General features: G+C 35.8%; 1 protein-coding gene across 6 annotated transcripts in view; it reads left to right on the forward strand.

The window, feature by feature from the left end:
* The window catches only part of ANKRD17 (ankyrin repeat domain 17), a 191,660-nt gene that overhangs the window by 97,578 nt on the left and 77,800 nt on the right, over positions 1-16,282 (forward strand). For all 6 annotated transcript variants that reach the window (XM_049886033.1, XM_049886034.1, XM_049886038.1 and 3 more), the window contains exons 3-8: positions 6,201-6,357; positions 8,799-8,946; positions 9,187-9,334; positions 10,788-11,021; positions 13,538-13,632; positions 15,562-15,799. In XM_049886033.1, coding sequence (XP_049741990.1) covers positions 6,201-6,357; positions 8,799-8,946; positions 9,187-9,334; positions 10,788-11,021; positions 13,538-13,632; positions 15,562-15,799 — 1,020 coding nt within the window. The remainder of the gene's footprint in view (positions 1-6,200; positions 6,358-8,798; positions 8,947-9,186; positions 9,335-10,787; positions 11,022-13,537; positions 13,633-15,561; positions 15,800-16,282) is intronic.

Raw genomic sequence — 16,282 nt, forward strand, 5'->3', positions numbered from 1 at the left:
CTATAATGTCTTTTTATAGTTAATTTGATTGAATTAGAATCCAGACAAGGTTCCCATATTGTTTTACATTGAATACATTTCATAAATGTCTTTAAATCATAATAGTTCCTGCTCCTTTTTTTTTTTTTTTTTATTTTCCTTTTTCTCTATTTGTTGAAGAAACAGCGTCATTTGTTCCTTGAATTTCTCCAGTTAGGGATTTTGCCAGTTGCACCTCTGTGTGTTAAATTTCTTATAAACCAGAATTCGAATCCGGAGACTTGACTAGGTTCAGCTTCATTTTGTTTTTATCAAGAACACTTATTCACGATGGTGTATGTTTCCTTACGTATCACATTAAGAAAGAGCCAGATGTTTAGTTGTTTCTCTTTTTGTGATGTTGCAATTGATCATGGTTTTGGTATTCAATAGGTTTCTTGAAAAAGGATGCTTGAGAGGTAAATTTTTTTGAGACCTTGTCTGAAAATGCCTTTTATACTATCTTCATACTTGATGGGTTGACCAGGTATAGAATTCTAGTTTAAAAATCACTTTCTTACAGACTTTCGAAGTTCTTGCTTCAATGTCTTCTGATTTCTGGTGTTATAGTTGAAATGTTTGTTGCCAGTCTTATTTATGATTTTCCTCTATATCTGTGCCACTTTTCTCTACTTTTTCTCCCCCTGAACTTTAGTATTTTTAACATATTAAAATTTCACTCTCTTTTTGGATGTTTGTGCCTGTCTTTTCCTAAATGTCTGTTGATCCCTGGCTTCTGTTTGTAGTTAATAGCAATGTCATGAAAAGCTAAATTGGAAGCTCTGCATGCATGTTTTTTCAACTCATTGCATAGTGTGTATTAGTTTCTTATTGCAGCATAGCAGTTTATCATAACTTAGTGATGTGAAACAGCACTGATTTATTATCTCTCAATTTCTATAGGTCAGTAGTCTGGGCACAGTGTAGTTGGCTTTTCTAGCTCAGCGTCTCACTGGGATGAAGTAAGGTGTCAGCTGAGTTGAGTTCTCATCTGGAAGCTCACAGAAGATTCACTTTCAAGTTTAATCTTCTTGTTAGCAGAATTTAGTTTCTTGCAGTTATAGAACTGAGATCCTGGTTTTCTTGCTGGCTGTTAGCCCAGAATCACTATCACTTCCTAGAGGCTGCCAGCATTCCTTGACATGTGGCTTCTTCCACCCTCAAGCCAGTAATGGTAAATTGAATTCTTATGCTTTGAATCTCTGCCTTCTTTGTTTCCAACCACCCAAAGAAAACTCTTTGCTTTTAATAGGCTCATATAATTGGATCAGGTCCACCCAGATACTCTACTTATCTTAAAGTCAGCTCTACCATATAATATAACTTAATCATTAAAGTAAAATCTACAAACTTTATAGGATTATATAAGGTATGTATGTCTACCAGGGATGGGTAATCTTGGGAACATACAAAAATTCCTGTTGTTGTTAAAGTGCCATTGAGTTGGTTCTGACTCATAGAGACCCCAAGCACAGCAGAATGAAAAACTGCCCAGTCCTGTACCACCCTCACAGTTGTTGCTATGTTTGAGCTCACTGTTGCAGCCACTGTGTCATTTCGTCTCATTGAAGGCCTTCCTCTTTTTTGCTGACCCTCTACTTTATCAAGCACAATGTCCCTCTCCAGGGACTGTTCCCTCCTGTTAACATGTCCAAAGTACATGAGACAAAGTTTCACCATCCTGGCTTCTAAGAAGCACTCTGACTTTGCTTCTCCCAGTACAGATTTGTTTGTTCTTCTGGCAGACCATGGAATATTCAGTAGGCTTCCCCCAACACCCTAATTCAAAGGCATCAGTTTTTCATCAGTCTTCCTTATTCATTGTCCTGCTTTTGCATGCATATGAGGCGACTGAAAACACCATGACTTGGGTCAGGAACCCCTTAGTGACATCTTTGCTTTTTAACACTTTAACACTTTTTAACACTTTAAAGAGTTCCCCAGTCGTTTGATTTCTTGACTGCTGTTTCTGTGAGTGTTGATTGTGGATCCAAGTAAAATGAAATCCTTGACAACTTCAATCTTTTCTCCATTTTTCTCATGATCACAATTTAGTGTTCTGGAATACCTGTTCTTCATAATATGATCCATAATTTGCTGTGATCCACATAGTCAGATACCTTTGCATAGTCAGCAAAACACAGGTAAACATTTTTCTAGTATTCTCTGCTTTCAGCCAAGATCCACCAGACATCTGCAGTGATATACCTCATTCCACATCCTCTTCTGAATCTGACTTGAATTTCTGGTAGTTCCCAGTTGATGTACTGCCTTGACTGCTTTTGAATGACCCTCAGCAAAATTTTACTTGCGTGTGATATTAATGATATTGTTCTATAATTTCCACATTCTGTTGCATGTCCCTTCTTTGGAATGGGCACAAATAGTATCTCTTCCAGTCAGTTGGTCGGTTAGCTGTCTTCCAAATTTCTTGGCATAGACGAGTGAGTGCTTTTAGTGGTGCATCAGTTTCTTGAAACATCTCGGTTGGTATTCTGTCAGTTCCTGGAGCCTTGTTTTTTGCCAGTGTGTTCAGTGCACCTTGGACTTCTTCGTTCATTAGCATTGGTTCTTGATCATATTCTACTTCTTGAAATGGTTGAACGTTGACCAGTTCTTTTTGGTATAGTGACCCTGTATATTCCTTCCATGTTTTGATGTTTCCTGTGTCATTTAATATTTTTTCCCATAGAATCCTTCAGTATTGCAACTCAAGGCTTTGAATTTTCTCTTTAGTTCTTTCAGCCTGGGAAACGTCGAGGATGTTCTTTAGTTTTGGTTTTCTAACTCCAGGTCTTTGTGCATTTCATTCTAATACTTTTTTGTCTCCTCAAGCTGCCCTTCGAAATTTTCTTTTCAGTTCTTTTACTTCATCATTTTGCTTTCGTTACTGTGTGTTGAAGAGCAAGTTTCACATTCTCTTCTGATATGCATTTTGTTCTTTTTTTTTCTTTCCTGTCTTTTTAGTGACCTATTGCTTTCTTTATGTACGATGACCTTTCATAACTCATTTGGTCTGTGGCTTTTAGTGTTTAAAGTGTCAAATCTGTTCTTGTGGTGGCCTCTAAATTCAGGTGGAATATACTCAAGGTCATAGTTTGGCTCTTGTGGACTTGTTCTAATTTTTTTCAGCTTCGGCTTGAACTTCCATATGAGTAATTGATGGCCTGTTTCTACAGTTGGTCCCTGGCATTGTTCTAACTGACGATATTGACCTTTTCTATCATCTCTTTCCACAGATATAGTTAGTTTGATTCCTGTGTAAACCATCTGCTGAGATCCACGTGTGTAGTCGCCATTCATGTTGGTGAAAAAAGTTATTTGTGATGAAGAAGTCATTGATCTTGCAAAACTTTATCAAGCTATCTCTGCCATCGCTTCTGTCACCAAGGCCATTTTTTACAACTACTGTTCCTTCTTCTTTGTTTCCAACTTTCAAATTCCAATCACCAGTAATTATTAATGCAACTCGATTGCAAGTTTGATCAATTTCAGACTGCAAAAATTGGTAAAATTTCTTACTTTCTTCATCTTTGGCATTAGTGGTTGATGCGTAAATTTGAATAATAGTTACAACTGGTCTTCCTTGTAGGCATATGGATATTATCCTATCACTGACAGTGTTGTACTTCAGGATAGATTTGGAATTTTTTTGACGATGAATGTGACATTTCTCTTTAATTTGTCGTTCTCTGCATAGTAGACCATACGATTGTCCAATTCAGAATGGCCAATACCAGTCCATTTCAGCTCACTAATGCCTAGGATATCGATGTTTATGCAGTCCATTTCATTTTTGACAGCTTTTAACTTTACTGCATTTGTACTTTGTATATTCCTCATTCCAGTTATTAATGGATATTTGCAGCTGTTTCTTCTCATTTTGAGTCGTAGCAGCTTAGCAAATGAAGATTCTGAAAGCTTGACTCCATCCACATCATTAAGGTTGACTCTACTTTGAGGAGGCAGCTCTTCCCCAGTTGTGTTTTGAGTGCCTTCCAACCTGAGGGGCTCATCTTCCATCACTATATCAGAGAATGTTCGCTACTATTCATAAGGTTTTCACTAGCTAATTTTTTATAAGTAGACCGTCAAGTCCTTCCTACTCTGCCTCAGCCTGGAAGCTCCTCTGAAACCCCATGAGTGACCCTGCTGACATTTGAAATACTGGTGGCATAGCTTCCAGCATCACAGCAACATAAAAGCCACCACAGTTCAGCAAACTGACAGATGTGTGGGAATATTATTAGTGACTTCCTAGTTATCTTTAGTAATACACTTATCTTTATTTATGAAGATGTGAGTTCATACAGATTTAATGTGGATTTTTTTTTTGTTGTTTTTCTTTCTTTTTAAAGCAGTGATTATGTTCTGCTGATCTAGATGTATGCACTTGTCTGTTTCCTGTTGCTATCACTAACAAGTGTTTGTTATATAGCTGATGTGGGCGAGGTGAAAAATTGGAGCCACTTCTCTCATGGGGAAATGCTTCTGTGACCCTGTTCCCAATAATGCCACAGTATACCTACCTAACCAAAGATATCCTTTTGAATAAATCCTACTATAGCAGATTCAGACTACAGTGTGGTTTATGATGTTAGTGATGTGAATTATATAGTTTTACCAGATTACCAGATTGAGACTGTTTTTATCCTTTGCACATCCTGATTATAATAAATTTAATTGGTCTGAGTATTTCTTACGTCTAAAAGTCATGAAGTCTTCTTGACAGGTGTATTTTTGGTTCTTATAAGATCTAACATTTTAATTCTTGGATTTTTCAGAAAGAAAAATAGGTGTAAACTTTTATATGCTTTAAATACAAATTTTTATGATATTATTGAATGTTTTCACTGTTAAATCAGCTTGGACTTATTTCATTTTTTGAGTGGTCCTTTTTGTTTTTGTATTAAATTTTTTGTTCTAAAATCTATAATAATGTTTCTCAGTTTAACATGCATCTTAATCACTTGCAGATGTTGTTTAAAATGCAGGTTTTGGCTTAGTACGTCTTGTGTAGTGTTTGAGAGTCTGCATTTTTGGCAAAGTCCCAAGTGATGGCAATGTTTCTATTCCATGGGCCACATGTTGAGTATCAGGCTTCTATACTATGTATCCTAACATTATATTTATCATCAGATTATAGCAGAGGTTCTCATTCTTGACTGTGCATCCAAATCACCTTAGCGCTTTAAATATATATAGGCCTCCTACTTAATTCAACCTCAAGGTCTAGCATCTGTATTTTTTAATATCTCTGCAGGTAATGCTGATGGATTGAATGGATTAATAAGCACCACTGTGTTAGAATAATAAAAGTTAGAGGCTAGCTTGTTTTATTATAGTATTTTCTGGAAAAGCAGTAAGTTATGTTTCATGCAGATGGTTAGTGAACATTTCTGCTTTTGAAAAAAAATTTTCTTCTGCTACTTTCACTTTTTTTAGATATGGCTACTTTTAGATAGGACTTTGAGTATATAAGTTGCTTTCATAAGTAAAATATAAGGTAATCATATATAGGCTATCTCTTAGATATAACCGAGAGTGTTTTATTAGGCCATATTTTGTCACAAGTGCTAGTATCCCAACTTAAACGTTCTCAAGGAAAAGTTGGCATTTGCTGAATTATAAATAAAAAGTATAGGGATGGTGATGACTTTTAGCACTACTGGCGTCAGTGACTCAAAAGTAGTCTTATCAGGATTTTGTCTCCTTTCTGTCTCTGCTCTGCTCTCCTATGTTAACTTTATTTGGGATAGTTTTTCTCTCTGGTAATAAAAGTGGTCGAAGAACTTATGACTCACAATCTTACTAATTTAGCAACCTTTGAACATAGGTTCTTCTTTCACAACTCTGGCAGAAGCCTAAATGAGGACTCTGAATTGTCTCAGCATAGGTCAGTGACCCCATTTTTTCTGGCATCAGAGGGCACAGGGTCAGGTACTTATGAACCATATGGAAATAATAAAATTATTAGAGAATTAAAAGTAATAAAATTATTACAGAATTAGAGAAGACTATTTCCTAAAAAATGCTAGGCTGACAATATATGTGTCTACTCTGCCATTTGTAGGTTATTTCTGAATATCGTTAACATAAAATGTATAGGCTTAAATAACTTGAATTTTGCTTTGTTTCTCCTTTTGGGTGTATCCATATTGGTGTGAAAAATAACATACCAGGAATAGGCAAATTGTCCACAGCTGATGGTAAAGCCTTTGCAGACCCTGAAGTTCTTCGGAGATTGACCTCGTCTGTTAGTTGTGCGTTGGATGAAGCTGCTGCTGCACTTACTCGTATGAGAGCTGAGAGCACAGCAAATGCAGGGCAGTCGGACAAGTAAGTGAATTTTCACCATGATCAGTATGAAGGCATTTTCTTAAAAATAATAAAAATAGCTAACATTGACAGCATTTGTTTTGTGCCTGGCACTGTGCTAAATAAACACTTCACATGTGATACTTATATTTACAAAACTCTGTAAAGCCTAGATTTTTTTTTTAACTCCCATTTTACAGATGAAAACATTAAAGAGAGTTTAATAAATTATTCAAGATCAAATAGTGTCAATGCTGGGTCACCAGTATGTATCTGTCTGACTGTAAGGCTGAGTTGTTAACCAATATGTTATAGAAGACCTTTTGCTTGTTTAAATTCTTTCCTTTTAATGTTTTTGGTGACAAAGAAGTTAATGCTTTCCAGTTATTCTACTGGGCAAGGTTTTTATTTATTTTATGAATGTTTTTGGAATCAGTTTTTGTGTTTTTATTAATTTACTTTATCATTTTTCTCATAGATTGGCTCTCCTTCTTTAGTTAACCTCAGATTCTATTCCTTAGTTAACATTCAGTTTTTAGCCAAAAGTATTATTGATACTCTCCAGAATTTTTTTTATATGGTATCTGCTGTGTCTGGCAAGAGGTAAAACTAAAAATGCTTAAACAATATGTTAAATCTAGTTGAAGTAGGAAGTAGAATAGAAAAATAAAGTTATAGGATTTTGGCATTGAAAATACTGGAAGATATCAGCCAAATAACAACTGAGAGAATGTTTGCGACAATCATATTTATTCAAACAAAGCTTGAGATATGTGGCGGAATTAAGTGCAGTGAGTGTTATGTGCTGGATTTTATATTAGTTAAGTGCAGTGCCATATGCCAGATTTAATGTGCCTGTAGCACAAGTTCTGAAACCTGTTGCTAGAGTAGCTTCTGTAGCTTTGTTTTAAAGCTAGCATACACATGGGGAAATAAGTGAAAATCCAAGTGGGAAAGTAGAGGAGCTTGTGCAAGATGGGGGGAGAGAGAGAGACCTCAGCCATGTTAGAAAGGTTGGTGTAGGGGGAGGATACAGTTAACAAGTAAGTAAAATTCATAGTATAGCACATGACGATAAGAACTAGGAAAAAAAAGTTGGACAGGGAAGCGCTAGGGCAGCTTTTGTAGATTGAAGGCCACATTGCCTTTTTAATAAGGTGGTCAGGGAACTTTTCACTAAAAAGATGGCTTTTTAATAACGACCTGAAATAGGTAAGGAACAGAGCCATGTCTGAGAGGGGAGCCTTCATGGCAGAGAGACAGCATGTGCAAAAATCTTGAGACTGGAGCTTACTTAGAATATTTGATGAGTAGCATGAATGCCATTGTGGCTAAAGTGGAAACAGTAAGGGAGAGAGTAGTAGAAGTCAGAAGTAAAAGTGAGGAGGTGAGTGTGGTTGTGCAACTGGACAGATCTGATGGGGATTTTGGCTTTTTCCCTGATTGAGATTGGAGGCCAGTGGAGGGTTCTGAGCCAGGGAAGTGACATAACTACTTCCCTTTAAATAGGATCTCTCTGGCTGGCTTGTTGAGAAGAGCCTGAATGAGAGCAAGGGTTAAAGCAGAGAGACTGGGCAAAAGATGATGGTCTTGAAACTAGGTGATGGTAATAATAGAGGTACAGAAAAGAGGTTATCCATGATCCTTGAGTATCTAAAGTGACAAGGCGATGTTTCAAGAGGTAAGTATTGAGTTATATTTGAAAGAGAGTGTATTAATTAATAGCCGTAGATTTAGTGCTTTGTTTCTTTTCGTAAGAATGGGTTTTATTCAGGAGTAAGAGAAATCTTTAAGAATGTCCATCATTGAAATTGTTTTGGGAGGATTACAGGGCAAAAGCTTTTCTCTCAGTTGATTTTTCTACTATTTCCACTCTCCTTTTGCTTGAATTCAGCTTTTCTTCTTTTTTGGATATTTTTTTAAGACTTTCCTAAAACATGATGGTGTCAGTAAATACTTCAGAAAAAAAACTTTGTATCAGCTATTTATATACTGGTCAAAATTACATATTCCCATCTTTTTGGTCTGCTTTTCCTTTACTTGATTGAAAGATTGTAGGCCTTTCTAATTAGGACAAGTTTTACCCATTTTTATTAAATACTTTTACATTAAATTTTATAAAAATTTTCTAGTGGTTGAGCCAAAAAAAAAAAAAAAACCCAAAACTTGTAATTGTAACCTGTATTTTGTTCATACAATTTCTACAAAATTTTTTGTTTTAAAATTTTGTTATATCTCCACTTCTTGTAAGTTAGACTTTATCCCGTAGTTGCATAACTGAAAATATTTTGAATATTAATATTTTTAATAGCCTTTAAGGGTTTTTAAGTGTAGATATTAAAGACTCAGTAAACTTTAGCATTTTCAGGTTTCTTTTTGTCATGGATCATATTGAAATAATCATTCTAGTTTACCACTGCTGTGAAATTTTTTCTGTTATCCTTAAAATATTCTTCTAATAGCCGCAGTTTAGCAGAAGCTTGTTCAGAAGGAGATGTAAATGCTGTGCGCAAGTTACTCATTGAAGGACGAAGTGTAAATGAACACACCGAAGAAGGGGAGAGCCTCCTTTGTTTAGCTTGTTCTGCTGGATACTATGAGCTTGCACAGGTTTGTATTATCCAAATAAAGCTTGTGTTTTATTGTATTGCGTGCTTGTTAAGGAAACAATAAAGTAAAACCTTTTCCACCATTGGGTTCATTTCAGCAAACAAATTGCTAGCTAAATGTTCTATGTTTATTGGTCCTTTTACTATATTGTGAATATATTAGTATTACTTATGTTCAACATTTTTTTTTGAAGGAATCATCATTTGCTGGTATCCTTTAAACTTTATTTTTTTCCAAAAGGTTTTATTAGCAATGCATGCAAATGTGGAAGATAGGGGAATCAAAGGTGACATTACACCTTTAATGGCTGCTGCTAATGGGGGACATGTCAAAATCGTGAAGCTGCTGCTGGCTCATAAAGCTGACGTCAATGCACAGTCTTCAACAGGTAACGCGTGTCTGTTTTCTCTTTGGCTGTGTAGTAACACCCTTGGGGACAAGTGTTCCACATGAAAACCATCATTAGTGATTCTTTCGCTATTCTAATACGTGCTGCGCAACGTGCATAAGTCTGTGTATGAAGTTTAGAGTAAGAGAGGGAGAGCAAGAAGAATAGGAACGAAAGACAGGTCTGTCATCCCCTGCCATTATTAAATTATGGCCTGTAGAAAAATAGAGTGTTACGAAAACATTGTGCCGTGCGAGGGATATACCTTTAGTCTAAACTAACTTTTTTATTTCAGTCTTGGGCCTGGATGGATTTGTGTAAAAACTCTCAAATTGTATGGAAATGTATTTTGTTTTTCCTTCATATAAGATTTTCAACTTTATGTTTGGATACTTTGAGTAATTTTTAAGGCTTGTAAGTTCTGGTTTGAAGGATTTTAGATATCATTATATAACCCAAAAGGTTTATTTTCTTGTTATGTGTGAGATTTTTATCATCAAGAATGTTTTTGAAATTAATTTTGATTAGTTAACTGGTATTTGAAGTTGTAGTGAAAACAAATGCATATAGTTAAAAGGAACGACATGGGTGTGCGTATACACACACACTTTTAGATTGAAAAGACTAAATGAAAAAAAACTGAACTGTGTGAAACGTTTCTGTGAATAATGTTAGAATAAACATAACTTATTTCTCATCTGAAACAGAGAAGTTAGTCATTTCAGGGAAGACTATGCTTATTTTTTTTTAATAACTCTAGAATCTTGTTAAATGTAACTGATTTTCCATATGTATTTGGCCCTGGTTTTCAGTGGGGAAGGAGAATAGGGAGTTGATAAAAATATAATGAAGAGAGGAATTTTAAATATGTATGTGTGTGTGTGTGCATATATACATATATATATATATGTACGTATATAAACCCTGATGGGGTAGTGGTTAAGAGCTACGGCTGCTAACCAAAACGGTTGGCAGTTAAATCCACCAGGAGTTTCCTGGAAACTCTGTGGGGCAGTTCTGCTCTGCTTTATAGGGTTGCTATGAGTCCGAATCTACTCCACGGCAGTGGGTTTGGTTTTTGGATATGCATATAAAACCTGTTGCCTTCGAGTCAATTTTGACTGATAGCGAACATGTATATACACACACACCACACACACATATTTATAGACTATAGGTTCCGCGGAAACCCTGGTGGCGTAGTGGTTAAGTGCTATGGCTGCTAAACAAAGGGCCAGCAGTTCAAATCCGCCAGGCGCTCCTTGGAAACTCTATGGGGCGGTTCTACTCTGTCCTATAGGGCCGCTATGAGTTGGAATCGACTCGACCGCACTGGGTTTGGTTTTGGTGGGTTTATAGTCTCTAATTTAGTTTTCTTCATGGTCTAAATTAGAGGCTTCATTTAAATTAGAGACTCCACTTTTATGTTAAATGTCTTTTTGTCTTAAAACAGGCAATACAGCACTTACATATGCTTGTGCTGGAGGCTATGTAGATGTTGTAAAGGTGCTCTTGGAATCCGGTGCTAGTATTGAGGACCATAATGAAAATGGTCATACTCCTCTTATGGAAGCTGGAAGTGCTGGACATGTGGAAGTAGCCAGATTGCTGCTAGAAAATGGGGCTGGCATTAATACGCATTCCAATGAATTTAAAGAGAGTGCACTTACATTAGCTTGTTATAAAGGTACAGTATGTAATCCTTTCTTTTAAAAAAAAAGTTTTTAAACACATGAACTTGCAATTTTTATATATTCTGGTTTTTAAGATAAAAAGTAAAATTAAAATATGAATAATAATATAGTGTATGTAATTAAATATCAAACAAGTATTTAAAGTTAAAAACCTAATATGTAAATTTTTCAAATATACAGTCAAATATTGGTAATAGCAAGTGACTCAGTTGATCTACTTGTTTTTATCAGAAATCTACAGTTAGTTAATTTAATATGCACTGTTCTTATAGTCTGGAATGTCAGAGTATTTTGCTTCCTTTATGCAAAAAATTCTGTTACTCGTAAATCGGCAAGTTTAAAAGTAAAAGCAATGAAAATAGCCAGTTATTTCTTATGGTACCAAACACAAAGCAGAAAAATTGAAGAGAAGGAAGGGGATCCAAGAAGAGAAATATTTAAAATATTTTAAATGACATCAGCTAACCAGAAAATATTGGTAATACAGAAAAGTAGCCTCCCGTGGGAGGACAAGACAGTTGCCCAGAAAGGTATGCTTGGTCTTTTGACTAGTTAATGCTGTAGATTCTAAAGAGAACAGAGCTGAACGTTTTTGACTCCTACCTTTGTAAAGACCTTTTTGTAGAAGATGCAAATTTCATGATATTTTGTGTCTACATATTAATTCGTTTCAGTGTTTCCTACCATCTGCAGCTGTGCCATATTTGTATCTAAAATAACTGATAAATTCATGACCCTGAAAAAAAAAATAACTGATAAATTCATGACCCTGAGGCATCATGAAAAAAGCTCAAGGGAGGCACTTTATGTAAGCCTGAGAGTGAGAGTGAAATGCCTCTGGTGCAAGGCATGGTACAAAATTTAAAGAGGCACTCACTCTCAAGGGCTGGCCCTCATTTGCATGAGACTGAGTGGGTGCCTCCTTAAATTTAAAACCCTGGGTACTTGATTTGTTTCACTCTAGGCCCTGCTCTTGTTTTGTTGCATTATTTTTAAGAGGGGGCAAGGTTGTGTGATGTCTTTTGGAATTTAAAAAAAAATGACTTTGTTCAGATAATGGTTGGCCCATAAATGATTAAAATTTAAGTTAAATTTGAAAATATGCTTTATCTGAATGCTTTTGATTATCTGGTATTGAATGAACAGATTTTCAGATTAATGATCTTTAGGAAGCACAGCTGAGATCCTTTACTTCCCCAGCTTGGTTTGATAATGAGACCAAGGCTGATCTTCATTGGGGGAAGAGAAATTAAGCCTTGGGGCACCCTCTTCAGGGCTGGCTGATTTCAGCCGTACATTTGAACCCGGAACTGGCAGTATTTTACTACAAAGTCCCAGCTGGCCAGAAGAACTTTGAGATGGAGCTACGCATAATTACTCTTCCCTCTCCCCTTTGCTTCTAGCCCCACCCTGCTTTCCAAAAGGGGCAACTGAGGTTGGGTCTTGCAGGCTTTAATTAGAAGCTGGATCTAGACCTGAGCTGGTGGAGAACATCTCTACTACCTCCAGGGATCCACGGACCCTCTCCCCTTCCTCTATTTCTGGTGAGGTTTTCTAGGACACAGATTGACAGGGAAGAGATGGGGAAGGGGTAGAGCGCAGGCTAAACACGGATGCAGATCTTTGGAAGGGGAAAATGACAGGAAAAGGGAGGTAGGTAGTTAGCAAAAAGAAGATGTGGCAGATGTAGTAAGTTTTGTTTTACTGTACTTACTGTAATGAGTTATGTTTTAACTGTCTGACTCCACATCCACTCCTTCCCCTCACTTCTAGTTGATTAAGAATTAACTATAGCTCATTCCAAATAAAGCTGAAAAAAAATAATCTTTTTTTGTTTGTTTCTTGCATATTATCTGAAGTCCTTTTTAAAATACAATTTGTCTTCTGTATTTAACCGCTAATAAGGTATCTTTATCTGAACTAGAGTATATGATTTTTTGAAAGTGCATAAACAAGCGTGTGTGCATGTGTGTGTATGTTTATATGTAAGTACATGAATAAATGGTGTTGTTTCAGGAATGTTTTTATATATGCAGTTCCCGACTTAAAACAGGTTCCTAAAACGTATGTGAATTATTTATTGGAACTTAAAATAGACTTCCTTGCAGAAATAATTTGAATGAATGTTATCCTAGGCTACTGGTTCGTGAAAGCACATTTAATCCTTAGCATAAGTAAAATGATAACTGTGGTATGCTTGACCTCTTAAAAGTTTGTAAAGGGGATGGTCTGAGTGTTGGATTTTAAAAGTATCTGTACTTATTTGCATCCGGGATTCTAGTAGCAGCAATTTCTAGGGTAATTGGGTAAGGAGTAGAACAGCAAAGATCACTTGTATAATTTGTGTTCAATAGTTGAGGGTGGCTTGTGGCTGACTTTCGTATTATGCTTATAAATTAAATGCTAGAAGTTAAATGTAACTGTTTTCAAAATACCGTAGTAATTTTTTCTTATATTTAACTCTGGAATAATAAATATTTTTAAGTAATCTTATATACTTTTGGTTTAGGACACCTAGAGATGGTGCGATTTCTTTTGGCAGCAGGCGCGGATCAAGAGCATAAAACAGATGAAATGCATACTGCTCTAATGGAGGCTTGCATGGTAAGATTGGTAAAATACATACATAAAATATATTTATATATTAGATATAGACGGAGTTAGTGTATAATGAGTACCTTTTCCTTAAGTGTAAAGATTCCGTTTATCATATTGTGGAGTAGAACCTTACTCTTTTTTAACTTATTTATGTTATCGATAGTTTTCTGATTCAGTTGTACAACATTGACTGCTGTTAGAGTTGCTTTCTGAAGCTTTACACTGCCACCTTGGATTTCTTATTCTCACATAATTCTATGTTGATTTTTCATAGTTGGTACAAAAAGTGACGTTTAAAAAGGTTGTTTGAGTATATTAAAGAGAACATAATCTTCTGAATGTGCACATAGTACTAAGCAGTATGGTATATCAAAGTGAAATTAATTTTTAAAAGATTATAAAAATTATAGCATTATTTGTGTTAAATAATTGCCCGTCATGGTCCTTTTCTGAGCACTGGATTCCTTCTTTAAAAACTAAGAGTCTTTACTTGGGAACGAGTGATAATAGTACTCTTAAACCTCTGTATCTCATTCTGTGATTTGTGACAGAGATGGATCAGAGTAACATTACAGACAGAGATAGAAAAAGGCCTAAGTATATTTGAAGTTTCTTGTCTCTCCCCTTCAGAGAACGGGTATTAAAAGGATGGTAAATCTTATTTATTATTTTTTTTAACATATTATGTAGCCGTTTAAGACTTGAGTTATCTGTTGTTTTCCTTTATTGCCATGCCACTATTTGCTTTAGCAAATTATTCCTTTGAACAAATAAAAGGTTCCTGTGAAGTTTCTTGGTTCCCCATCTGTAAAATGAGAATAGCCTTCTTTGGGGTTGATGTGAGGATTGAATGAGATGATTTGGCAAACACCATTGAAATAATGTCATTGTTATTAGCAGTAATAGTTGTATTACTGTTCCCTATAATGAGGTACTTGAATTATCCTTACCACCTCCATTAGGGAAATAACCTATATGTAAATTAAGAAGTTAAAAAATGATATTTTGTAGACCTAACAAATATGCTCTGGAAATGAGTGTTATAAGTAGATATAAGTAGAAGGATATTACTAGGGCCAGACACTTGGAATACTTCAAAAAAAAAAAGGAGGTTTTAAACTGGACTTTAAAGGAAATTTAGGAGTCGAATATTTATGCAGAAGAGGGCATTCTGAGCTGAAGGAACAGCAAAGTAACCATAGCAATAAGACATTAGATTTATGTAATGTAGCAAGCATGGAGGCAAAAATGTGCACGATATACTCAAAAGAGAATGAAATGCCTGTAGGGGTAATATATAGAAGGAAAAAAAGAAGAGGGCAAAAGAACCTCGGAGTTGCCAATAGTTAGGAAATCTCTAAGAAAGGGCAACAAGTAAAAGATACAGAAGATAGTAAGAGAACTTGTTTTATTTTCCCTGGCATTTGAATGGTGAACAGCAAAGAAGGTGCCATGTACATATCGTGTTCCCTTTCCCCTAAGTTGTCATGTACCCTTCTCTTTACTCCTCCAGAAAGTACTGCTTTTTTTCTGTTTTCTACCTAAATTATCATTAATGGTTTTGTGACAATCCTGCTTTTAAAAAACTTTTCTCTGGTCTTTACCTTCTGTGACTTTATCTTCTTAGCACTTAAGTTTGTACCACGCAGTGGTGATGTTATCTGTGGTCTCATAGTAACTTCTTCTTCCATATACTTACTGTTTTCTTCCCTGGTGGCTATTAAGCTTCTTGAGTGAAGGTATCATTTTTCTACTTGTCTTCTATCTTCCACCTGTATTTCTAACTTCTGTACTAAGGAAATATAGGCAGGACTTAATAAATACTGATTTACTTTGCTAAATGTTGATTTTATTTCAGTGGTGATCATTGAATTTCACTGTATTGAGAAGTCTTCAAATTTTTTAATTCTTCTTTTTTAATTGCATTATAATTAGGATGGCCATGTTGAAGTAGCTAGGTTACTTCTTGACAGTGGTGCCCAGGTGAACATGCCTGCTGATTCATTTGAGTCACCGTTGACTTTGGCTGCATGTGGTGGGCATGTGGAGCTTGCAGCTTTGCTTATTGAAAGAGGAGCTAGCCTGGAAGAGGTCAATGATGAAGGTTATACACCATTGATGGAAGCAGCTCGTGAAGGACATGAAGAGATGGTGGCATTACTTCTTGGCCAAGGTAACCATATGAGTTAAGGAACTGACACATAAATATGTAAAACTAAAGATTATAGTTTTATAAAATTGAATTTCAGTTTTTCATCTTTCTAGTACGTTTGTGCTGAGGTGTTGTTACCCAAACTAATGATCAAGGATTTGCTGTGAAAATGACTGTCTTACTGTCCTAAAGAAAATCAGATAGATAAATAAAGAGCTTTTAGTGTGATCGTGTGCTGTGTGAATGAAAACAGACGACTTGGCATGATGTAGGGATGTGGGTTATATAGATGGGTCTATGGGATTCAATTTTTCTCAAGCTAATATACCCAGGAATTCTTTAGGGGGCAGAATACCTATTAAATAAGTATTTGACAGATCTGGTGTTTCATGAAACACTGAGTGGGAAACTCTGCTATAAAGATTAACCTGATGAGGATACTAGAATGCACATTAGAAGAAGTCAAGAAGCCCAGTACACAGTGGACTTCTTTTCTGGGAAAAG

The sequence above is a fragment of the Elephas maximus genome, chromosome 5 (assembly GCF_024166365.1).
Source record: "Elephas maximus indicus isolate mEleMax1 chromosome 5, mEleMax1 primary haplotype, whole genome shotgun sequence".
NCBI lineage: Eukaryota > Metazoa > Chordata > Mammalia > Proboscidea > Elephantidae > Elephas > Elephas maximus.